Consider the following 25,604-nt stretch of genomic DNA (forward strand, 5'->3'; position numbering starts at 1 on the left):
CGTTTTTAAGCTTTTAAAGGAAAGATGTCAAAGTGAAAGTAACACTAGAGTGCATTGTTTGGAGGCTAGCCAGCTTCACAGTTCACCAGTCACAAACAACCACATCAGTTGTGTTCATGTTTACATGTTAATATATTTGCTTTCATGGTCTGTATGTCTTAATGTCAAGAGTAAATGTTCTGAGTAAAAATATGGTTTTAAAGGGTTTATACATAAGATGACAAGTTACATTCCTGGAGTTTCGTTATCCCAGTATTGGTAGTCTCTTAGCCTTAAGTAACTCTTTACAAAATAGGTTTTAATGCACATATGCGTGAGCCTAGTTTTTTTCAAGAAATGTATGCCATTTGTACAAATGCCCAGCACAAAATGGCTATAAAAAGGACCAAAATGATTGGCCTACACCCTTAAAAAAAATATTAATTTGCATTTATTGCATGATCACCGTAGGATGCAACAGTAAAACAATAAAATGTTGGGAGAGCTATATTTATTAAAAAAACAACTTTTATTTCACATAGTGTAGGCAACATACCAATACTTTTTTATAAATGAATATCGGACCTTGATCACCATATTTTTAATAAAAATAAACATTATTAAGGGTGACTAACAACAACTATGATAATGTGTGCCTTATTTAATCAAAATATAGAAGAAGGACATATTTGTTTACACCAATAACATGAGAAAGAAACACAGGAAGCAGAACACACAGACCTACACATAGTCCCTGCTCCAGGACCCATCATGACGAGCCTCATCTTCCATGTCTCTGGACTAAAAAACAATATCTAACCCGTCACCTACTCATGCAAAAAAAAAAAAAAAAAAAAAAAAAAAAAAAAAAAAATCAAGAGGTGTTCTGTAGAGAGGAAAGAGTCGAACCTAAACAGTGCCTGCAAAAAAAAAAAAAAAAAAATGTTTTGACAAATTAAAAAAAAATCGCTGAAAATAAAGGAATGACAGCCATGCGCAGAGCAGGGCAGACACGCGTATTTGGAAACTTGATTGATGCATCCTTTTTTTGTGGCTGTTGGCGGTGTGTGCATAACAAAAGTGTGAAGCTCATTTTCACATATACTCCCTTATTTATCTAGATTTTTTTCATGCTCCTTATGCAGTCCATTTACATCCCGCGGAGAGACAAGTCTTCTGTTAAAAGTCCTGGCCAGAAGACTGTCGGCCCTTTTCAAAAGTCCTTTTCATTCAACGTCCCTGGTGGTGTGCCATATGGGTATACACTATTCCCTCTGCTGTTTGGTACATTGAGTGGAAATATAGCAGGGGGATAATTGGTTTGAGTCTTTCAGTGGGTGAGCAGGAAGGGGAGGAGCCTGTGCAGAACCAATAGGAAGATGCACAGGAGAGGGTCAGTGGTGATGATGGCTCCAGAACCTGGTTATTCATATCAGGAGACAAGAGAAGAATAATAATAGTAAGAGCAGGTATTACTAGTAATAATACAAACAATGTCTCTCTTGAATTTAAAATGGAGCAGGGCAAGGCTTATATAAATAAAATAAACAAAAAGACAGTCCAGTACTGTATGTACGCCAATCGTCCGGTTCCCTGCTACTAAGCCCCTTGCCTTGTATGGTCTTCCACTTTTAAAATCAGGGTTTTCCACAATAGCAGTTTCCTCTTTTTTTCGATGAAGAACAATAGCTTCCATTGCCCAGTGGAGACATCAAAAGAGTAGATTTGATGTCATGGTTTGTTTTGGATATTTTGCAAATCCCAAACTTTGAACTACAAAAACCACAACAACAATTTGTATATTTAAAATGGGGTCTGTTCCACAAAGCAGGATTACTGAGTTAGCCAGATAATGCCCTGAATAAAACATGGACCCTACCCAAATCTGGAACACAGACTGGAGGATAAAGACCTGTTTCTCGTATTACTTTGTGCAGTTATCTGCCTAACACAGTAATCCTGCTTTGTGGATCAGACCTCTGTATAAGTAAATGGTTGGATATCACAGAGAGACTGTCTCTTCTGGAATGCTTTGTGACTTTTCACTCTACCCAAATTCCTTGCCTTAAAAAGGCAGTTGTGTCATGTCTTGCCAGATAAATGACCTCGGTAAATTAGCGGGCTAGACATTGTGTGGACTCTCCCATGCAAACAGACCAATTGGGCAAATAACTCTGCAAGCTTCTTTCATATTGGTGACAAACAAAGGCTAAAACAAAGTAAAACACATTAACAAATGATAAAGGACACAAACAAAGAGCCAGTGCCAGATGGCAAGAGCTCTCTATCTTGAGAAAAAAAAAAATGTAATTAATTTATGAAAAACAACCTATGTTCAGCAAACGACCTGCGGCTTGAGCGCGTGAGGGAAAGAGAGTGAAGTGGCCTTCACTCTGGGACCAGCGCTTCAGCTTGGCTTGAGTGAAGTGGCCTTCACTCTGGGACCAGCGCTTCAGCTTGGCTTGAGTGAAGTGACCTTCCGCATGTTTTCAGCCTGCCGCTTTCTGCAGCATCAAAGGAGCGGATCTCTCCTGTTTGGGGAGGGACCGGCTCAGATGGGCACAAAGGGTCGGGGCCGTTAAGCTGTACTCAGGGGGACAGCGACTGGGTCCTCACAGAGGAAGGTCCTCTTTCTTTATAACCCTGACACAGACATGGCGAGAGAAGAAGTGGAAACACGTGCACCCTGCCCTATTGAAGAACTGCAGACAGAGCTAATCTTCCTGACAAAATGACAAAATGTGAAAAATACAAGGAGGCTATGACACTCTTAAGATACTATAAATCTGCCCTGAACTTGATATCCTGACAAAGGTAGAAAGGCTTCAGTTCCTCTGGGGAGAGGAGAGAATGCTCCACTTCCAGAGCACAATACCATAGAAATTGCCAACATTTTAGGGGCAGTGAGTAAGACAGTCATACAAAAAATATATAATTTACGGTTCATGGCAAAGTCCCTGAATATGCCTTTCAGGTATCATATTCATGTTGAGCCACCCAGAACGGCCAATGCTGAAAGTACAATACTGTGTTTTCCTTCATGAGCCACCATGAAAAACCTCCCCCCTCCAGCGGTTGTTTCTTAAGTTATTCATTTTATTTAATTTATCCATCTCTGTAAGCCTTGTTCAGAAATCAACATCTAACACAGAGTAAACAAACTACAAATAAATTAAATAATACAGACTGCATCTCCACTAAATACTTTGAAAATTGATAAGTATTGTTTATGTCACTGCTGTATAAATGTGGCAGAACAGAAGCATAACAACAGAAATGTCTTAGTGGCCACCACCATTAATCCGCAATAACATTAAAGGGAAATCACAACCGTTTTTACCAGGGCTTATTTACATCTTTTACATAAAGCCAAGTGATATTACACCCCAGGGATAACAGTGCCCCAGGGTCAGTGTGCTGCTCTCAAACAGTGGCGCGTCAGCTGAGGATTATCATGAACAGTGGCTGCACCCTGCGGTTGAACCACCGGCCTTCTAAACACATTTACATCCTTCTTCTCTAAAAGAGGAAATGAAGACAGATTCTCTATCCTTTTGGAGTGTCTCGTTTGGATTTTCCAGTGAGGGAAAGAGCTTAGAGATTTACGACACCTGTCACACTGAAGTTCTTTGAGAGTACAAAGGCTGACCCATTGGCAACCTGCTGACAAAAACCCCCCCAAAAAAAACGCATTATAGTTGCATGGGTAAATATAACCGTGGAGCTCTCCCCTGGCCGAACAGCTGTATGTGCCATGAGTGCTGTATGTGGACTGGGCAGTCCAGTCTCCTGCATGCGTTCAGACTGCCGTCCAGTGCCTCAAGCCACGCACACAAAGCTTGCCGATCACAGCTCACTGTTCAGCTGATTGGGCAGAGTTGATTGTGATTGTGATTGTAAAAGGTTCAGTGTGTTTTTTTAATGCACCACAGTAAGTGTGGCCCAGTGAGGCTAAACTTTGCCACTCAATGGTTATGTGACCGGGCCAGGGCCTGAGCCAGGGAACCATGCTATCACTCATTACATTATTGGCATTTGGCAGACGCTCTTAACCAGAGCGACATACAGTTTATTTGACTAAGCAGGAGACAATCCTCCCCTGGAGCAATGCAGGGTGAAGGGCCTTGCTCAAGGGCCCAACGGCCGTGCGGATCTTATTGTGGCTACGCCGGGATTAGAACCACCGACCTTGTGGGTCCCAGTCATGTACCTTAACCACTACGCTACAGGCCGCCCCTGTGCTGTTCATGTTCCCTCTCCCTCCCTCTATCTCCACACACCACAGGTTCTGCAGTACCTTTGCTGGAGGGCTTTCACATTAGAGCCGTGAGCTCGGACTCCCCAGACATGCATAATCAACCGAAGGCTGTGATGACTGAGATTGGCAGGGAGTAAAATTGCCTGATGTCCGTGTGAGTGACATATAGGGCTGAAATTAAATGCCCAAAGAAGAGGTTGTGGGGGGGGGGGGGGTATCCCCTCTCCATTCGCTAACTGCAGGGTCCTCCTCAGTGAGCTCCTGACTGATTACACTGTTCCCCAACAGGACGTGTTATCTTATTTGGGGTGCAGGTGAAGAAACAAACTGGACGTCTCTGCAGCAAAAAGAAGAACTTAGCGTGACAGGAACGTCTAGGAGTTGTATCTGCAAACCCGGATCAAGAGGGAAATTAATGGACTGGAGCCCCTGACTGCTGAAAAAACACGTCCTGCCGTCAGGGAAAATGAAGCAGCAGGGAAAATATAATGATGGATCACTGGCCAGCGTGTGTAAAAATATAATGAAATATTGATGCCGCCATTTCAAGGTAAATGACAACAGCTTGCACACGCTGCAAAGCCCTGTATTGCACTATACCTGTCCAAAGCCCCACAAAGCCCTGTATTGCACTATACCTGTCCAAAGCCCCACAAAGCCCTGTATTGCACTATACCTGTCCAAAGCCCTGTATTGCACTATACCTGTCCAAAGCTTGGCAGAGAAAGTAAAAGTAGAAAGTAAAAACTTTTAACCATTTCCACTTTGCCCCCCAAGAGGACAATTTCAGCCTATTTTGTACTAGTCATATGAAAGTGTCAATATCTAAAAAACTATTTACTGGACATACATGGTGGAAGACTTAAATTTAAGAAGAGGCTTGTAACATTCAGAAATTAGGGTCAGAGCATGTACCTACTGAGCACACAAATGAAACACAAAACAATTACAAAACGCCTTTCTATAGTTGAGCACTGAATATCTTCGAGTCAAGGACCAACCCAGACCTACTTCATATTTGTGCACAAACTTGATGTGAAATTTGGTAAAGATATCAACAAGCATTCAAATTTCACATGGATTTTTTTGCCAAAACTGCACCCTCTAGTGTTTCCAATTCTCTCCAAATACAAAACATCTGCATATCTTTTTGTCCAGACCCATGAAGCTTATTTTTCTATAAAACAGATTTTTTTATACAAATCTAAATACAATTAACCTTCACTTGTGTTTTATTCCCATATAGCTCCGGCCAGCAGTGCGGTTGACATGCATCTTTGACTGGTGGACCTGTTTCCAGGCATCTCTGTCCAGGAATAGATGATGTGGCCTGGAAATCATAGCTACCAGTTTAAAGTAGCTACTCTCATAGTATGAAAAGTAAAACCATCATATCTGGTTTTTGACCCCAGTTCTCCTTTAAAGTGATGGACTTCATAGCCAGATGGAACAGCTTAAAGTCCCTTATACTGTGCTCTGACTGAAACCTCGATCATAGCACTTAACTTTAATTTATTCAGTAAGAATATGCTGTATAACTGGATAAGCCACATAGTGCATGGGTGCTAATGCTTAAGTAAATAAACCTGAAAATACTTGTGATGATGGCAGACCCAAACCCCTGCTATTACTGAGGGTAGGGTACTGCAGGCAGTTTAATGCTGTTCTGAATGGGGGGAGGACTTTAGATCCAGGCAGGGAGAACACCAAGAAAAGATGATAACCTCTGTCCCTCTTGAGTAATCACAGTGATGGTAGGGCTTCGCTGCTAAGGATGAAGAGGAAAGGAAAAAAAGAATGAAAAAGGAGAAACAGAGGATGGAGGAAAGGGGAGAAGTGTACGTGTCTGTCTGTGTGTCTGTGTGGGTCAACAGTGGTGGCCTATGAAACCTTACATTGGCATTCCTTAAAACTACTCCTGCGGACAGTATGTTGGAGATTGTGGATCAGGCCATTCCAGAATGAAATGGAAGCCAGGGTAATACTACTTGGTTTAATCACTGCTAGATCTAGTCTCTCCACAACAACTTAATGCTGGCTAGGAGAGGGTTACTTTCCTTACATCTGTAAAAAGATGTGTATTGTAGATTGACCTGAAGCAATAGTAATGTATGAAAAAAAAAAAAAAGAAAAAAAAAAGTGAGAAGCAGTTCTGCTGGCAAAAACGTGTTGTTAGTGAGAGAGGTCAGAGGAGAAGGGCCAGACTGGTTGAAGCTGACAGGAAGGTGACAGTAACCACACATCACAACAGTGGTATGCAGAAGAGCATCTCTGAATACACAACATGTCAAACCTAAGTGGACAGGCTACAGCACACAGCAGACCTAAAAAATAAAAATCTAAAAATAAGTCTAATAAATACATAATGAAGTGCTCACTGAGTGTAGATCTGCCATTCTAGGTTTCATTCCAGGTCTTTTTGAATATTTTGCTGCCTGTTTGTTTTTTAACTTTGGTACATTTGGTGCATTCTTGGGAATACCTTGGTTTGGAATACACTGCCGTGGCTGTCGTGGTCATTCTTCCATTCTGCAGTGTTCAATTGTTTTTTAAGGTACAATCTTCATCTGTAAATTAGACTTCAAATACTTATTGTAACATAATAAATCTCTTCATTTTAATCTGCTTGTGAGTAGTACATTTTGATGGATTTTGATCCAACAGGCTGCTCTGGTTATTAATTACTTTGACAATAACAAATTAAATACATCTATTTTACATATTATAAGAGATTCGTTAATGTTAATGCCACTTGTGTGCTGTATCCAGTGTGCCAAACATTAAAAGGGAATACCAGCTGTTGGAAATGCTGGATGCAGAAATTGTCACTTTAAACACTGTCTTCCCCAACATATAAATAAAAGCAAAAGTACATACTGTTGTTCACATGAATAATTTACCCCTTTGAAAGCCTAAGTAACACATATATGGTAGGCTGCACTTTATCAAATGTTACATTTTATAATAACTGACACACTTGTTCTTACATGCATGTACACGCATCATATCACTGTTCTCATGATGATACCGCAGTTATGTTTTACAATGTAAGATGGTATCACCATGCTCACTGTGATGTTATAATGCTTCTGATTGATTTCCTGATTGATTTCCACTCCATATAAAGCCTGGCTATTAAAAAAACAACAACATTTGTTTCTAAGTGTGAAGCACTCGGTCATTTTTCTTGTCTCTGTGGGCCTGGGGGAGACCTCATTTGCGGGGAGGAAAAGTTTCCCGCCGGATGGAGCTGGATACGAGGCATAGAGCAGCGTATGGAAAGCTCAATCCATTACCTGCTGCTTAAATCACGCACCAGACCCAGCGGTGCGAGGCGTGCCTGCCACCGTCACGCCAGCTAGCCCGCTAGCGGCCCGCAGCCATTGTTTTGTGGCTCCAGTGTAGTTTTTGTGAACCAGATCCCACCTCCCTCGTACTCTTCCTTAATTGCAAATCTTGCCGCTCGCCATGCTAGACAGAGGCTGGGAACTTTCACTGTGTATACAGAATACAAAGGCCATGGAGGCACACACACACACACACACACACACACACACACACACTCACACACACTCACACACACACACACTCACACACTCACACACTCACACACACACACACACACACACACACACATACACACACACACACTCACACACACTCACACACACTCACACACACACACACTCACACACTCACACACACACTCACACACACACACACTCACACACTCACACACACACTCACACACACACTCACACACACAAGCATGTATGCTCGCACACACTCAAGTGAGCACACACTTACACAAACAGACATATATTTGGCGCAAATACTCTAATGTTATCTTTCACACACACACACACACCAAAACTGTCACACAGTAAATGCCCACAAGTCATTGATGCCCAAGTCAGCTGAGGTTGGGAGCTTATGTAGTTCATTATGGGTCTGAAGAACTCAGTTCCCAATATCCATTCCATTATGGCAGAATGGCTACCCTTCCATTGCCTTTCAACCCCCTACCCCATACCCCCCAAACTGAGACAAGCACACCTGCTAACTCAGTGCCCAAATGCTGCCTGTCTACAGACTTTTACAAACAAAGAAGCTTAAATATCAACAAATAAAATCTAGTCTATTTATCTAAAGTCTATTTTTTAATAAAAAGGAAAATAATTAGTAATATTCCAAGATGAACCATTTTCTAACATGAAACACTAAACTTAAATGTATTTATATATGTGACCAAATGCATCATTGAATTTTAACTGACGGATAACTGGTATTATAACACTGGTTATAAACTCTGTTTTATGTGAAGCATAGACTGTAGGAAAATATGGACCAAGTGCCTGCAACGTCACCCACTGACTATCCCTGGGCTTGTGAAAAGGTTACCAGCGCTGCCATGTTGTACATTTGGGAGGCAGAGACTGAGCAGATCCTCCACTAAGTGTGTGAGAGAGAGTGGTGTAATCTGAGAGTTTACCATCTACCTATAGCAGAATTATTGTTCGGTAGGTTTTTGAATTCATCAGCGCATCTTGAGGGACAGTAGGGGGAATAAGAATTGATCATCTAACTTTGTTAGATCCTTTAGCCTACATGTTTTTGTGTTTTTCAGTGAGATTCTCACAAGAAATCCTCACTAAAGGCGCCAGCAACATGTATTTTTATTATTGATGCTTATTCATAAACATTTGAAACTGATCCTTATCGAAAAATATCTATAAAGACAGCTTTACAATCTGTTCAATGAGGCCAATGGGTATGGAATACTAATCCGGTCATATTTAAAAATAGTTTGACAATAATTTGACAATGAATGGCGGACGGAAAATAAAAAGTCAAATGGACTTTCCATTTAAATGTTCAAAATGATGATGTATATTCATGATATTTGTCACATCAAATGAACAATAAATGCCTTTTTTTTGTTATTATTATTAAGGGATCATTCCTGCTTCCATAAATGGGAACTTCCAGTGAGCTGATTGGTCAGGGGGCGGTTTCTTTACATGGCATTGAACATTGCCCAAACAAAAACTGCTCTGGAGCAATTTAACTCTGCTCCATGGTGACTTAGTCCCATCAAAAGAAAGCAACTTTCACAACACCAGAAACTCCTGACTAAGCACAAAGAGCTACAAAATGAGTTATCACTTGTTGGGATTGACCTATCCGTTTGTGAGATATGGCTTGTTATATTATGTGTGACTGACAGAAATGGTTTTGAGAAATCAGCCTTCAAAGTTTTGTGAGAGATTGTCACAGTTTCTCACCTAGAAGTGACCTATGTATAAAAACTGTCCCATCAGCCACTGCTGTGGAGGGGGTTTGAGTGATTGGGGGCAGGGCAATAGGGCTGGGGTGGGAGGTTTCACACTAGAAATGAAATGTATTGAGGCATAGGGTATTATTTGCACATTGAGACTCGTGGTAAATCTCCATTAGGCTACGTTCAGTGTGCTTTAACGCCTCTCCTTGCACAGCTTCAGTGGTTTGCATGAGCTGGGATCCAACAGCGATCGGCTTGACTTCATGCATTTACCATTAGCTCTATTCTGAGTACAGTGGCTGACCTGGTGCTGCATTGTCTCCCCGGGAGTGGGTGTGCGAGGCGGTGCTGCAACCAGCCCGTCTGCAAAGCTGCAGCTGCTGCCTCTGCCTCTCACTTTACATTTCATGCAGCTTGCATGTCAGGTCCATGATAATGTCTCCCCTACTCTCTGACTTGCTTGATGTTGTAAACAGCCACCGGCCAACGACGAGTGACTGCTTTTGTTGTGTAGAATACAGCTTTCCCCGACAGCTTCCCTGCAGCTGAAGGCCTCATCATCTACGTCACACTATTGCAATGAATGCATTTTGAGTGATTGATCATTTGTACAAAATTAGTTTTGTTTCAATGCGCAGTCAAACAAAGGTTTTTGACTTGTCTCGGCAGAGTGTGTTTCATAAAGCTCATATTACTGATCTAGCAACAATAGTGTTACTTTTTTGGGGGATTTGGCTGTATTTAAAGCGCCATCAAAAGAAATAAGGATCTCATCCTCCACCACTGGATATATAAATGATTAATAATGCAGTCTGGAGCCAGTATTCATAACTAATATGAACAGAATTTAAAACATTTCTCAAGGTTATATTAAATCAACTTCGGACAGATAATTGCAATCAACATACATACATTATAGATACATTAACAAGCAATCAACTGAAGAGGAATTATACTTAAAAGAGGATACTCATCGGTGCATATATTCCAACTGAAAGTAAGCTAATGCAATTCAGGGTTATAACATAGCATCCATTTCCAAGGTGTTTTCTTTAGAAAGCCTGGGCATTCTGTTCCTCGCAGAAACAGCTGAAAACCCCCGTAGAAACAGCTATATAATATATAGTTATAACCATTATTCCGGCTGACAGCAGCTTTATTCCAGGAAGGTGACCAAACACCTAATGAATTACAAAAATGTGAGAGGCAATTTGAAACACCTGACAGCGCGCTGAGGACCGGTCTTATCTGCCACTCGCCTGTGGCACTTCCTCTTTAATATTAATTGTTTCTGCCACTCAGTTAAATGACATTGCAGGAGGCGGCAGATGCAAGTATTCCGGAGGGCTGTTGGGCTTTCACGCCGCACCAGGCCTGAAAAGGGTAATCTTTTAAATTTGCCAGGTGGCTTTCTAACCCTGTGCAATCTGATGACAAATATGTGAGGGGCTCAGTTAAAAGGCAAAACAAATTCCGCATCTTTCTGTCAATATAAAAATGTCATCTGGCTACTTACCGTATTTGATTTATTCTGGCAGTACCACATAAGAGACCTGCTGTGCGGTAGTGTCTAAATGCCGTATTGCACAGGACAGAAAATGTCTAAACCTGCCAATACAATGAAAATGACCTGCATTCTCATACCAGCAGGCAACAAGTGCTTAGTTTCCTGCATTTAAGCCATAGGAGACTGGGAAATTTCCCTCCCTAAATGAAGGAGTGAACTCCTTGAAAAAAAATGTAGATTAATTCACTAAATTAGATTTCTGCCTTCAAGTTAAGAACATCAAAGTGTGAATTGACCTTGGATGGGAGAAAATGACTCACTCTGGCTACAGAGTAGCCAAAGCTATTATAGGGAACTGTTAATGGCCTAAAATGTTAAAGCAATACCAATATTCTGTCTTTGACCTAGCTGTCTGTACAATTTAAAAAGCACGGGGAGAAAAAGGAAAATAACCTTGTTTTGGTATGAATAGTTAACAGCAACTGTAAGAGCAAAGCGCCTCATCCCAATCTCAAAAAGGAGTTATCTCATACAGTTAACCACGCATTTTCATGCAATGGTATTAGCAGATAAATTGCACATACTTTATGACAAACCATTAAATATTGCATTGCATGAGGTGTAAAACAATGACCTGGTTATTCAATGACTTGTGGGCATTTACTGTGTGACAGTGTTTGGTGTGTGTGTGTGTGTGTGTGCGTGTGTGATAACATTAGAGTATTTGCACCAAATACGTGTCTGTTTGTGTAAACTTCAAGTGAAGATTCAGTGGCATGGGCAATCGAAAGCGGCCCGAAACACTAACCGCATTATCCACTTAGGAAGAACCTGTTGTGCTGAAGCATTAAATTGTGGTTTGACCCCAATTTTGTGAAATATTTTAGCAGCCATGTCTCCAAAGCACACTTCAGCTCAGCCTTGGTTAAAATGGTAGCCCGTGTCAAAAAGAAAAACTGGCATCTGACACTCTTATCTAATGTGAGCCACAATACCAAAAAGTCATTTTAATTGTATTTGTACTTTTTAATCTGAATAATTTAGATAAAGCCTCTAACCTCTACTCTGACACAGACCGAATTAACAACACTAAAATTCTACATTTGAGTGATTCCTGCTCGATTATACTCCCACGTCCATGCCCATGATGCAGTGATATACGTTTCCTGAATGCATACCTTGATTGTGAACAGTGATCTCACACACACACACACACACACACTAGAGGATAAATACGGATTGGCAGGCACAAATCTAGTTCAGCAGAACGGTATATTGAACATTTCTGCAGTGCCTGTGAAATGAAATTATTCTGGGACGTGCTTCATTGATCGCCAAGGCACACGCATGTGCGCCCATCCAGTGATAATGTCCTGTAATGAGACAGCCATGCTCATGGCTGCGTCCTCACCAACGGTGCGAGAGAAAGCCTCTCACCGCCCACCCCGAACACTGGGTCCTCCCTCATACACCACGGCTCAAAAGGCACTAGCCACACAGGACTGTATCCAGCTCTAGCGCCAGTCAAAGCAGAAGCCCTGCTGGAAACATCCACAGAGCACTCCGACAAACAACAATACCTCCAACATTTCAACAAGTAGTACTCTGGCCTGTGTAGAGCACTCTGTTCTCACAAACTTCTGTACTAGGCTGCATGGTGCACATCCACATCAACCTAAAAACAGGATATGAGGCTTCATGTTGTTAGTATCAATAGCCAAATTCATCCACCAGCAGGTATTTGAGTGTCCCTGTTTCAGAGTGGCAGGGAAACTGTACCTGTTCTTTGAAATAAAAAAAAATGCTTTTCTGAAGGCAGTGGTAGATTGTATAACACTGGGGTGACCAGCTCTGTCCCTGCGGTGCTGCTTTTCATTATTAGAAATAACTTAAGGCAAAATAAAAATCTCTTCAGGAACCGGGCTGGCCTCTACAGGGATATCAGCAGGTGAACATGTTCAAATAAAGGGAAAAATATGGACGTTCTCTTGTCTTTACAACCCGCAGATCAAAAATCCGAAAAGCAGCCCCGGGAAAGTTCTGGCAAACAATGAGCGCACGCAGAGACGAGCCGCGCGCGAGCCGAGCGGCATCCCGAGCGCGGCCACTAGGGGTCAGTGTGGCCCTTCCACTCACCGGCTCCGTGCTGCTGCTGGAGGATGGCTGCGTTTCCGGGCCGGGGTGAAGCCGAGGACTTGGCGGCGGAGGCGGCCGCCGTGGTGTAGGCCGCGGGGGCGGGGCCGGCCAGGTCGGGAGGGCGGGGCTTGCCCTGGCCCGGCGGGGGCGTGGCCCGGCCGGGGGGCGGGGCGTTGCCGCTCCGTGACGGCCAGCGGTTCTGGATGTGGGAGACGGCCTCCTCCGCCACCATGCCGTCGCGCGGGCTGACCCTCAGCGTGGCCTGCGCCTTGTGTTCCTGAGTCTCGTCCGCGTTGTTGCCCGTCACGCGGCACTCGTACACGCCCTCGTCCACCTTGCGCACGTTGGAGAGACGGAGCCGGTGAGAGATGGCGTTGCCCTGCACCCTCACCGTCTGCAAGGAGGAAACGGGGCGGAGGATTACCACATAAGCGCGCGAAGGATCCATACCCCGCCATTTCTATATTTATCTGAACATTCTGTCTGCCTGTATTAGCTGCGCACAGAGTCGGTGCTGTCTACCTGATGTCTGCAAGAAAGGGAACTCATCCAAGGATGAAATAAATATTAATGCCAGTCCCACAGTACACTATGTGTCTGGTATGGCTGAGAACCTGCTGCTGTCAAGCCTGCAAAATGACTGTTACCAGCTTGAGTTCATACTGATAGAGTTTCTGTGAGAATATAGACACTGGAAGAAAGATGATCAGTGGATTTCTTGCAGAGGTAGCCTGATCTTTCCTCTTAATTCGTTAAAAAAATGTACAAAACAGTTACCCAATGGAAACGCCAGTTTACACAACACTAGAAGTGTGAACAGTCACAAAGAGCCATAGTAATGTGGTAAAGTGTCACTGTGTTTGTGAAATTCTAGGGTGACAGTCTACCGGCTAACTATTCCATAATGCCATCAAGTGTCCTTATTCCTTTACAAATTACTCAGATTAGATTATTTTACTTTAAGTTCACAAATGTGGAGTTGGAAATCTCATTCATATTCAAAATAAATTTGTGTTTTTATCTGAAACAGTCAGTCTAATAAGTGTGTCCCTGTGCAGATGTCTATAAATATGCAACGGTGACGTCATTGCCACCGTCACAGGAAACATTTTCACTTTGACAGAACGAGACCGTGCGCAATTATGTCAGCAGGAACTCGCTCTCATTATGATGTTCCTGGCAACTATGGCTGCAGCGCAAATCACCTGTTTATAACGTCTTGGTATGGTTTTGCTTGGAATGTACCATTCGCAACAAAGTATTCAGCCAGACAAGGAATGCATAATGGAGTGTAAAATTTAGAGCGGAAAAAGACACTTACACTAATTTTTGTTGCTTCTCTGGGGCCAACCTGAAACCAGAAACGTTGCACAAATTAAGCCTAGTTGGTCACATAAACAGTTTAAAATTTCGTTAAAAAAAATTGAGGATAGATAACCACTTTATCCAGTTTATCGACTTTAATTCAGGCGGTATTTAACGACTTTTCCTGCTTTCCTTAATATCAATCTTAATATAATGTTGCTGCCAAAAAAAAATTTGGCGCTATTCAAATTGTGAATAGCGATACTTTCACCCGATTGGCAATAGTATAGACATATACTGCTTGATAAATAGCCTATATGCAAACTAAATAAATAAATAAATAAATAAATACATAAATAAATTAGATTATTGGATTTAATATAAGATGACATTATTTTGTCATCACTGGAAATCCTCTAGAACGGGATTTCTTCGAAAGCATGGAAATGTTAGCGTTATCAACAGGAACCATCTTTTGTTTTTTGCCCCATCATCTTAGAACCTACCGAAGAGCTCCGTGGCATCTGCAGACTAACCTCCCCCTCCTTCTCGAAAAATAAGGTAAAACAAAGGCAGATTATGTTTTATCTATTTGTCTCCGCTCTGAACTGATTAAAACTCTTTTCTCTATAGTTTGGCAAATATTCCGTCTATTTTTCTTCTTTAACGCGGACTCAACCTACGGACGGGGAGCATCGCTGTCCTGTCAAAACCACTATGCATTTTCTGAAGGGGCACAAAAAAAAAGCGATCATACTGGCAGCGTAGCACCTAACAGATTTACCTTTGCTCTGTTCGCAGGGGAGCTAATTTGCAGCTCGTGCGTAAGTTCTCTCGGCGCTGCTTCCTTAAGATACCACCACTGGATTTCCAGGGAGAACGGTGTAGATCCGATGGCCTTAAATGCGCAGGGCATCTCGACATCTTCTCCTTCACCTATATTTACATCTTTTGGCACTTCTGTAAATGTGGCTGATGGAAGGAGGAAAACAAACAAAAGAGATTAAAATGCTACATCACACAGCTGCGGTTTCTCTGGTTGGTAGTAGAAAAAACTAAACAAATCCTATGCTGTAAGAGAATCATTTTTGATGGGATATTTTATTTGTAACTTTGTTACTGGTGGCTACCCTACAGCCTTTCTCTTTTTTTTTTTTTTTTACATTTCAGATTTATCATCAGTGCTGTCTTGAGGTTCAGTCAGAAAGTCAGGTACAGAAGACACGACTAGATCATAATGGTAATTTCAAAGAGCGTTACAATGACTTAATATGTCAGAATATTAATCATGGAATTGAATACAAACCATGTAGGATACGTGCGCAATGATTTCGGCTCGCCAGACAGTTTAAGTATCTTTATTTTCCTTTATATAGCACGTAGCTAATATAACTAACCCTTCATCAAATCGCAATTTCTGAATTTAGAATATTGGTGCAGTTAGGAGATAATCACACACACACACACACACACACACACGCACACACTTTTATATGCATATATGTATGTGTGTGTGTATTCTATGTGTATTGTGCCTGCGTGCGCGCGCTTGTGTGAGTTTTTCGGTTTTTAGCTGTCTGTGTGTTGCTACGAATACAATATGAATTATAAACTGTTGCAAAACAACTAGCCGACTTCTAATAAGAAAACACTCAACGGTATTATTACCCGCAGAAAACAGATATAACCCATTGAGATTTTATTTTTATTCAATTTTCTCCCCTTTAAAAATCTGAACAAAGCATGGTAATTCTGTACGGTTTGCATTTAGTTTTTAATAAGCAGGAACATTGAAAAAACACATATAAGTTTACTTACCATTTACATAAAATAAGAGGGGTGCATTTAGCATCAGATAACAAAGGACGCCGTAGAGTCCCCGTTTTTCCATCTCATAAATACGATATTTAGATAAAAGAACAAGGGACGATGGTCATTTGACCTCTAATGCTTATCACATTGCCATTTCCATAGTGAACAGACGGTAGAAGTGTCTTATTTACTCTTCCAAAATGTCGCGGGCACTCTCCAAAATCCAAATAACGCACTCCCAAAGCCGTAATGCAGGTAGGAAAACAGAAATATAATCCAAAGGTGGCAGACGCAAAATCCCTCTCCCTCACAGATGCGCAGCCTATGGGCACAGCCGCGTATTTCTCTGGAGATTATGTTATTCCTTTACATCTACGGCTCCTTATTTCCCGATGTGCTTCCCGAAGTCGAAACGAAACTTACTGACGGCTGTTAGAAACCTGAACCTTTTGCTTTCCACTTCAAGGGAAGCTCTCTCGGACTCCTCTCCAACACCCATCACCAAAACATCCCGTATGTGTCTTTCTCCCAGAAAAAAAAGATCTGATCTACCGAGGACGAGCGAATCCCTCGTTCTGCCCGAGACCAGGAGATCACTCGATAATTTCTGCTGGCACGATCGGATCCTCCGGCTTCAAGCGCAAGCACGCAGCAGTGAGGAGCGCCTTGGCATTTCCCAACCGGCGAGCACAGTGTATGTGAGTGCGTGCATGTGTGTGTGTGTGTGTGTGTGAGCGAGAGGGAGAGAGGGAGTTTGCGTTTGCGCGCGCTCACTGTGTGCAACTCATTCAGCTGCTAGACTAACGCTGGAACCGAAGTCCTTTCGTCTTTCAAATCAACAAGCGGCCCATCCGAGGAGAAATTCCAAGTGATACGCCAATCACGAAAAATACAGAATGAAGAATATCCACGTTGTTTCACTCTCCAAATTCAACGAGCGGCCCTGAAAGCACCCGAGACGCCGCGGTGGGCAATCATATTTCATTAAATGCGAAACACAAATGCCTCAGGGATAATTATTTTTTGAGTGCATTCGTCATTCTTGTGTTCATCCTTCGGTTCTAAAATCACGGGACCCACATGTCTTAGCCACAACAGACAGAAAAATTAGATATTCTCAACATAATTCAATAACCGTATAGCCTAATCATAGAGGCATTTTAATGTTTAATGTTAAGTTCTGTATATTAATTAGATATTGTATATGATTTTTTCATTTTGCACATTATGAACAATATGCAGTAATTCAAATCGTGTCCATGGCAATGTTTCCCCTTAATCTTTGTCCGTCTCGTCCATGCATAATTAACGGCGACATGGTGCATGTTCAGGTAATCCGTCTCCTCCTACTGTTTGTACACTGTGAAGTTTGTTAAAAACCATATTTGCAGAATCTCCGTTACGCTCACGTCGCTGGATAGCTCGCAAACTCCATTATCGAGATAATGTAAGATGTTGACTTCACTAACTCAGTTAAAAAAACAAGGAGGCTAGTTTCCGGCATCTAAGCCAGTAAAACGATACGTGACAAACCCACTCCGCAGAAACATGGACCCTATGAACGCAGAAACGTAAAAGTAGACTACTTGTGGGGAGAGTGAGGTTATACAACATGTCAAATTGCGGAACACGTGTGCTACGGCGCTAATGAGGCGGTGGTGGCAGATGTGTCCCCACATTGTCACTCTGATCCAGCGCCGTCAAGAGACGCCCAGTTGGTGCGGCAGACTGTTTCCTTGGCTGAATCCTAAAACGGCCTCTCCAGCTGGGAGCCAATAAAGGTCCACTTGTTCCCTAAAACCCACGTATTAACAGTTCAGCCACAACGAGTACAGGGGTGGAGAGAGAGAGAGAGAGAGAGAGAGAGAGAGAGAGAGAGAGAGAGAGAGAGGGTATTTTTTCCCAACTGGCTTGAAAGATATAGTCAGCCTAACATTTAAGAAGTCATTATTTTCTCCAAGAGGTGGTAATTATGTGAGAGTTTTCAACCTCTGGAAATGTATCACACACACACTTTGTCTCTGGAAAAGATACAATCAGGAAACTTTGAAAGACCGATGAAGAGGAGCCCATTATGATATACTTGCTAATTAGGCTACATTTGAAAATATAAACCATTGTTTTATACTTTTCACAGTGCTACTGTGCTTTGATTTAACAGGAAAAATGTATCTGTCTGTTTTTATCTTCAATCCATAATGTGAATTGATAAGATATGTACAGGTCTCAAGATAACAATCATTTCCTGTCATCAAGCAATCATACAAAACATTTTTCTTCTAGTGCCCCTACAAATATTATTGTCCTTCAAGCTTGAAAGTTTGTGTTGCTATTCCTCCTTAAACATTTACCAGCAAGCCAATAGTGCTCTGTCTTCTAGTGACATAAAAAAAGATTGATAAAAAAAAAGATTGAAAAAAAAAAGATTTTCTGTGTTCGCTTCAACACAATCACTTTGGTGCACAGTAAAATGTCTAAGGCTAATTCAATTATAACAGAGTGGGCACGAGTCATATGTACTCTGTAACACGAAACATTTTACTGTGTATACCTCCACATCCCCTGAGGGAGGCTGTTGAGCAGGAAACAGGGCGTGGCAGTGCTCACGGCCTGCTCCTTCATACGAAAGGGCAGGTGGTGGAGCGCTTTCTGCAGGCTGCTGATGCTACTGCCGAGCAGCACTGTAGACATACATATACAATATCTAATTAATGGTGTAATACAGTAAAAATGTTAAAGCGCTCGGTGAGTGTATGTGGGGTGACATGGCTCAGGCAGTAAGAGCAGTCGTCTGGCAGTCGGAGGGCTGCCGGTTCGATCCCCCGCCTGGGCTGTGTCGAAGTGTCCCTGAGCAAGACACCTAACCCCTAAATGCTCCTGACGAGCTGGTCGGTGCCTTGCATGGCAGCCAATCGCAGTCGGTGTGTGAGTGTGTGTGTGAATGGGTGAATGAGAAGCATCAATTGTACAGCGCTTTGGATAAAGGCGCTATATAAATGCCAACCATTTACCATTTACAAACATAGGTGACAAGGGCGGTTGCTTAAAGTACGTAGAGTTTGACGTGAAACAAAGGGGAAAAAAACTGATGCACGTATTGCATCTCCCTTACACACCCCACAGTCCACAATCTTACCTAAGGTGGTAGAAAGCGGAAGACTATCTGGGTAATGGGCGTAAGAGCACTCTTTTCCAGATTATCGGTTCAGATAGATGCACAAAGAGGTACAGCATAAACTCATTTTAATTGGTATGTCAGGCTTTATTCTTAGAGTTTTTTGGGATCAATACTATGCCATCTTGGAAACGATCATGCCGTATTTACATACAGTGTGTTACACCCTCTGTGTATGGTGGCCTCGGGCTGATATGAATGCCTTTTTTTAAATGCAGTTCCATCTGATGTGGAGACCAATATGCCGGCAACAGACTCCAGGAATCCCAAAATATGAGTCAGCAATAGTAAATCCAATAAGAGACAATTTATTCACCATTGTGCACACAGGGACAACTTCTCATGGGCAGTCCAAGAGAAACTCTGAAATGACTTCCTGATAGATACACTTTCATTGGCAACAATTTCAAACCCAATACATTGGCCAGTCCCATAGAATGTACCCAGCATATTCTGTCCACCACATAGACAACCACTGAGCACAGTTCCCCGCTGATGACCTCATCAGGTTGCCCGATCCCGCTTTCCCTTGCCCCTCACAGTGTCCAGGTGCCTGCTATTGTGCCATGAGTTAGCTAGTGAAGCAGTGATTCCTGGTACAAACATTGGTTTCAAAATATTAATAAGACAGTGGAAAACAAGTGAGATGATAAACGCACAGGAGAGGTAATTAGATGATATGGTGACTGAAGAGACTCTGATTCACTCCTGTACTATTCCATCAGGCTTGTTTGCCTTAGCAGGCTTATTACAACTGGAAGGCCTGAACCAGTTTAGCAGTACAAGTCCAGCACACAACATCACATCTTTGTCTAGTCTAACTGCATTATGTAACTCAATCTCTTTCTGGATTCAAATGAACAAGCTGAAATGTTGTTCAGATTATATATGAAGACCAGTTTATAACAAGGCAAACAAATTCAGACCAGTAGTCCAGAAAGAATCTGTTTTTCCAAAAAGCAGAAACATATAATGTATTTTTTTTTACAGTGGGCTGGTCAAAGCTTTGTGCAGGAATGTGACAGGTGTACACATCCTTGGTACATATGGCAGTCCTTCTCAGTTCTTGTCAAGGCATCCTATTTTTTCTAACTGGAAACAAGGAGAGGGGACAATAAAGGCTTGTTAGGATCTATGGACAGACAGCCTTGTAAATGGGTGAGAATCCCCGCTCTCATCAGCTCAGTTCTCAAACTAACAAATCCACGCTTTGATTAGGTGATTTTTTAAGGTTCTTTTTCAATGACTCTGCTCATTGTTTCTCTCTACCTCCATCCCTCTCCCCCTTTCTCTCTCTCTCTGTCTGACTCTCTCTTCCTCTCCTCCCCCCTCCCCCCTCTAACCTCTGCTCTGTGTGTCCCTCCCAGGCAGTAAGGAGTGAGAAGGTTTTCCAGCTTCACCCACTGCGGGAATTTGCTGGACGCTTCCTGACACTGGGAAAAAAGGTATTATGGTGGAAAGGAGAAATATACCCTCACAATAAAAGTAGGAAACAGAGCAACAGAACACAAGCTAGATTAATACAATGTTCACCCCGCATTTTAAAGGTACAATAGGTAAGACTTTTGTGTTAAAACATTGTTCCAAGACCATTGTAAATCCCTTCCTGTCATTGTAATAGGCTCACTGGCATGTTGACTCACCCTCTGCCTGTGTTTATAGCCCGTAAATTCAGGCTTCAAAACATACAGTTGATGGCCCGGCACTCTGTACCGAAACATCGTATAGCTGTACAATAATTCAAGCTCATCGGTTGAAAATTGGTTCTAATTGCCACAGCCAATGGCGTGTCAGCATCAGCGCGTTCACAGGGAAGGGGGAGGGATAAGCACTGTTGTGGTTTGAAGGTGTTTGCTGCTACTATCCCTCTCTTGACCGTTAGCAGTCCAAAATAACCTATAGTACCTGGTAAATCCTTGGGATTCTGTCCTGCCTTTCCTATTCAGATCCCAATTATGTAAAGGTTAGGATGAGGCTGTAGGTCGCCACAGCCGCTGTTTAGAGTCCACATGAGCCTTGAGCACCTGCAGTATGCTGTGCCACAGTGCCTCGAGGTGCATAGAGCCTGATAACAGGCTGAAAGGCTGTGGCCCTCAGTGTAATTACCACAAAACAACGGTAGTCTGGGAGAAGGGGCGGAGGCAGCAAGGCCAGGGCTCTGGAGCGATTGCTAATGATTAAAAAAATAAAAAAAATAAAAAAAATGATCTGACTGCTCCCCACCTTGTGTTTTCTATCGCCAGTGAACTCAAAGAGGCCAAATGAACCCCAGACCAATAGTGAGTATCTATCAAAATAATCTGCACATACTCCGCTGGTGGGATTTTAATGAAACTGGTGCTCAAGCAACCACAGCATGACTTTGCACTGAGCGTGACCACCCCCGGTCAAGATAAGGAGACAAGCTAGTCATCAAATATGTATTTTTACTGAAGGGGGCATGCCTAGTTGTCATGAATAATATAAACAAAACAAAAAAAGCACATTATTTTTCTTTTAAATAATAACCCGGATCTCCCATTCCATAACAACCTTAATCTCCCATTCTTATTCACACAGAAAAGGTGTGACTTATAGGAAATTGGCATGTGACCGGATGTATTAATGTAAGTTGCAAGATTTTCTTGTTTCTGGATTCCCTGTTTTCATATTGAAGGGAGCTAGTAGTCCAGGCCAGCAGAACATGGACACATGGAAGCTATGTGCATCAACTATGGTAGGGGTGACCTGTCACATCAAGCCAATATTTTAATGGTTGAATAATAATTTTTTTCTATGAAAAAAGCTTTGAAGCTTATTGTTATTTACAACAAATCATATATAATTGAACTTCTGGATTGGAACTTATATGATTGACGTCATTCCAGTGTTCTGCTTAGCCAGAGGTGTGATCAGCAACTGCACCTTCTTACCCTGACTCACCAGATACAATTTTCAAAGATTAGGGGTGTTAGCCCCAGTACCCTGCTGGAATTCTCCAAAAACCGACCCTCAATTTGGTATAAACATTACAGTAATATGCCTTGATTCCCCCAGTTCCCACTCGAGTTAGCATTTTACTGTGACAATCTTTCAGTCTGAGTGGATCTTCATCAATTATCTGTGAATAACACATGGCTCCTATCTGGTCAAATGAAGGATAGCTAAGTGTATACATTAGCAGAAGTGATTCCAAAATAGCGTCTCTGACTATTAAAACATGACAAATATGCCTGGACTACACAGCCTTGAAAATTTGTTCCTTTTAAAGAAAATCACATGAATCAGACGGCAAAGTATCCTACTTTTTAAAAGCAAAAACCTAACAGAAACCTTTCAGCATTCGCGGTCAATCCGGCTGCTTTGATTATTGTGATTTTGTGCAATTGTGGCAAAACAGCATCAGCGGTTGCTTTGTCCCACTCGCATTACCTCCTCTTAGAACGGAGGTTCTGAGCCCTGGTCTCGGTTCCTGTGAGAATGTGAATATTATTACTATTCTCCGCACGGACGTGGGCGGTGGCTTACGGGAAGGAGGTGGACCACGGAGGGCTGTGGAAGCACGGGGAAGGACGCGACACAGACGTTATCATCTCCACTCCTCTCTTTCTGCCCTCTCTCTCCCAACTGCGTTTGCCAGCATGCTCCCGCCACAGCGCGAGTGAAACGTTTTCACTGGTGCGTGCTAGGCCCCCCCAGGAGTGTTCCTACTGCGCAGTGAGAAATGGGCATGTAATTGGCAGGCTTGTAATTAACAGACATCTCTGGGGATAACCTGTCCTTGCCTGCTCTAGGCGCTTAATCACACACCCTGGCCTACCGGCTCCTGTGCCCAATGGTGTCCATCCGCTGCAGCCTGCTCAATCATATGAACGTAAAGATGAAATTGTTTTGTTGTGCAGCATCCAGAAAAGGAACTCACGTACAGCACTGACTGTTCTCTTAAAATGTTCATAGAGATACAGTGAGCCTGTGCATGACTTTACACAGATGGCCATTGTGCCACTTGATTTATTGCAGTTTTGAGGTGATTCATGGTTGTGTGCATGACCCTCTAGTCTGACGGGGCAAATTTTGTGGTCTAAATAAATTGTGCTTAACAGTGGGGCATGAGCTATGGAACAGCAGGAAGGGCAAACAGCAATGAAACACTGAACACAGAAACTGAACACGCCATTTATGAAACACAACAAAACGGTCCACAAAATTAGTAAGGGTATGATTAATTTCACACCAGGCGCATTAATAATTCATTTCATAAACCAGTTTCACATGGGAAGAAAATTTGTGTTCATGAAACCTTAAAAAATGGTGCTGTGTGTAGGGGAAAAAAGCATGGTCTGACACCTGGTCAATTGAAGCACCAGGCTTTTAATTATAAAGTATGTTTAAAAATGAGTTTTTATGAGTTTATGTTATGCCAATATTTTGACACACTTATCTTGGTAAGGGTCCTTGACATACATCAAGCACAGTGAACTCTTTCCCCACAGCCATCACATACACAGTCCCTGCTGCGCCATAAACCCAGCCAGGAGACACTGCGTACAATACCGGGCATCCTCAAAAGACCGCACGCAGACACACGCCGAAAAGCGCTAACTGACACAGCAGACTCCCTTAAAAGCCTCTGGATTTGCTACCTTTACAAAGCCCTTCCAGGACATCCTGCACACATATTAATCACCCGTAGGAGTAGCTCACCGGAGAGCCACAAAGCAGAATAAATCGCTGCATTTATTACCAAATGTACTGTATTTCATTTCAAGCCTCATTACCTGACTGCGGTGCGGCTGGCAGAGCTCAACGCGAGCGCACCTTCGTGACTCTCTCCGCCCCGGTGGGGGACAGGCACCGAGAACACCGGGCCCAGATTAATGGGAAATTGGTCCTTGTCATGTGTAATGTCTATGCAAGCATTAGCATCTTTTTATTCATGAACTAAGAAAGAGAATGTCAAAAAAACCTGTGTCTCCCTCCATCGCCCTGACTCTGGTTCCGCAGAGTGGTTATATTATGATCTATCACAGTGGTCTGTGTGTGTGTGTGTGTGTGTGTGTGTGTGTGTGGGTGAGTGAGTGAATGGGTGGGTGGGGAAAAGGGAGGGGAGGTGGGAGGGGGTGCTGGGGCTGCTACCTCATTGGTTAGTTGACAAAATCATTATCTTCTAATAATCATAATCAGTATTTTAAGTATTTTAAAGACAGAAATATGATTTTATGTAGCCTTGCTTTTATTAAACTTGGGCTAGCTTTGCAGGACTTTTAAGCTTAAGCAACAGAGGTGCTCTTATTATGTATTTATTTTCAAGAGGATACCTAATAAACATATTTGATTTCCTCTGGAATTTGAGCATATCTGTAACACCAAGGGTGGGCAACTCCAAGAGAGAGCCCTGGGTAGGCAAATTTCCCCCCCAAATTACCATGACTCACACACACTGGCTACCCTGCAGCTCTCTCCTGGAGTTGCCCACCCTTTTTACAGATAAAAATTCAGAGGAAATTAAATATGCTTACTAGGTGCGCTCTTGAAAAATAACCAAAATATGACATTACAGTACATTCATGCCATTTGGCAGACGCTCTTATCCAGAGCGACATACAGTTGATTAGACAGGAGACAATCCTCCCCTGGAGCAATGTAGGGTTAAGGGCCTTGCTCAAGGGCTCAACGGCTATGTGGATCTTATTGTGACTACACCGAAGATCGAACCACCGACCTCGCAGGTCCCAGACACATACCTTAACCACTACTCTACAGGCCGTTCGCATACGCCCCTTGTGGAACATTTCTTCAGCTTGTCCATCCGCAAGCTTTTCAAGATATTAAGCAAAAATGCCAAATCCCATAAATGATCAATCAAATTAAATGATAAATAGCTGATATTCACATTAAATTGCCCTCCCTTCCTTGTCACGATTGCTTTTCTTATTTTGCACCAATTGAAAAAAAATTGGCACGTGTGACTCTTATTTGCTGGTGTCACCCAGGAGGAAATGCTGACTTTGGTGTACAATATTACAGTATATATCTTTGTCAAGCCATGGTTCTTCTTTGTCAAGTCACCAAAAGTGACCATGAGAACACAGTTAGAACAAAGCCCATTTGCACAGCTAGGGAACACCCCAGATGCCACTGTAAAAATGTCTCATGATGTTGTTGACAGAAC

The 25,604-nt window shown here is 42.5% G+C and overlaps 1 protein-coding gene across 1 annotated transcript; it reads right to left on the reverse strand.

Annotated features, from left to right (window-relative positions):
* Positions 1-489: 489 nt before the first annotated feature.
* LOC133131383 (V-set and transmembrane domain-containing protein 2B-like) lies at positions 490-16,999 on the reverse strand. Its single transcript, XM_061246712.1, has 5 exons — positions 16,285-16,999; positions 15,251-15,438; positions 14,483-14,512; positions 13,162-13,555; positions 490-1,398 (listed from the first exon to the last, which is right to left on the reverse strand). Exons 1-5 carry the CDS (start codon positions 16,355-16,357, stop codon positions 1,310-1,312), a joined length of 774 nt encoding a protein of 257 aa, XP_061102696.1. The 5' UTR covers positions 16,358-16,999; the 3' UTR covers positions 490-1,309.
* Positions 17,000-25,604: the final 8,605 nt, after the last annotated feature.

Source organism: Conger conger, chromosome 6 (genome assembly GCF_963514075.1).
Source record: "Conger conger chromosome 6, fConCon1.1, whole genome shotgun sequence".
Lineage (NCBI taxonomy): Eukaryota > Metazoa > Chordata > Actinopteri > Anguilliformes > Congridae > Conger > Conger conger.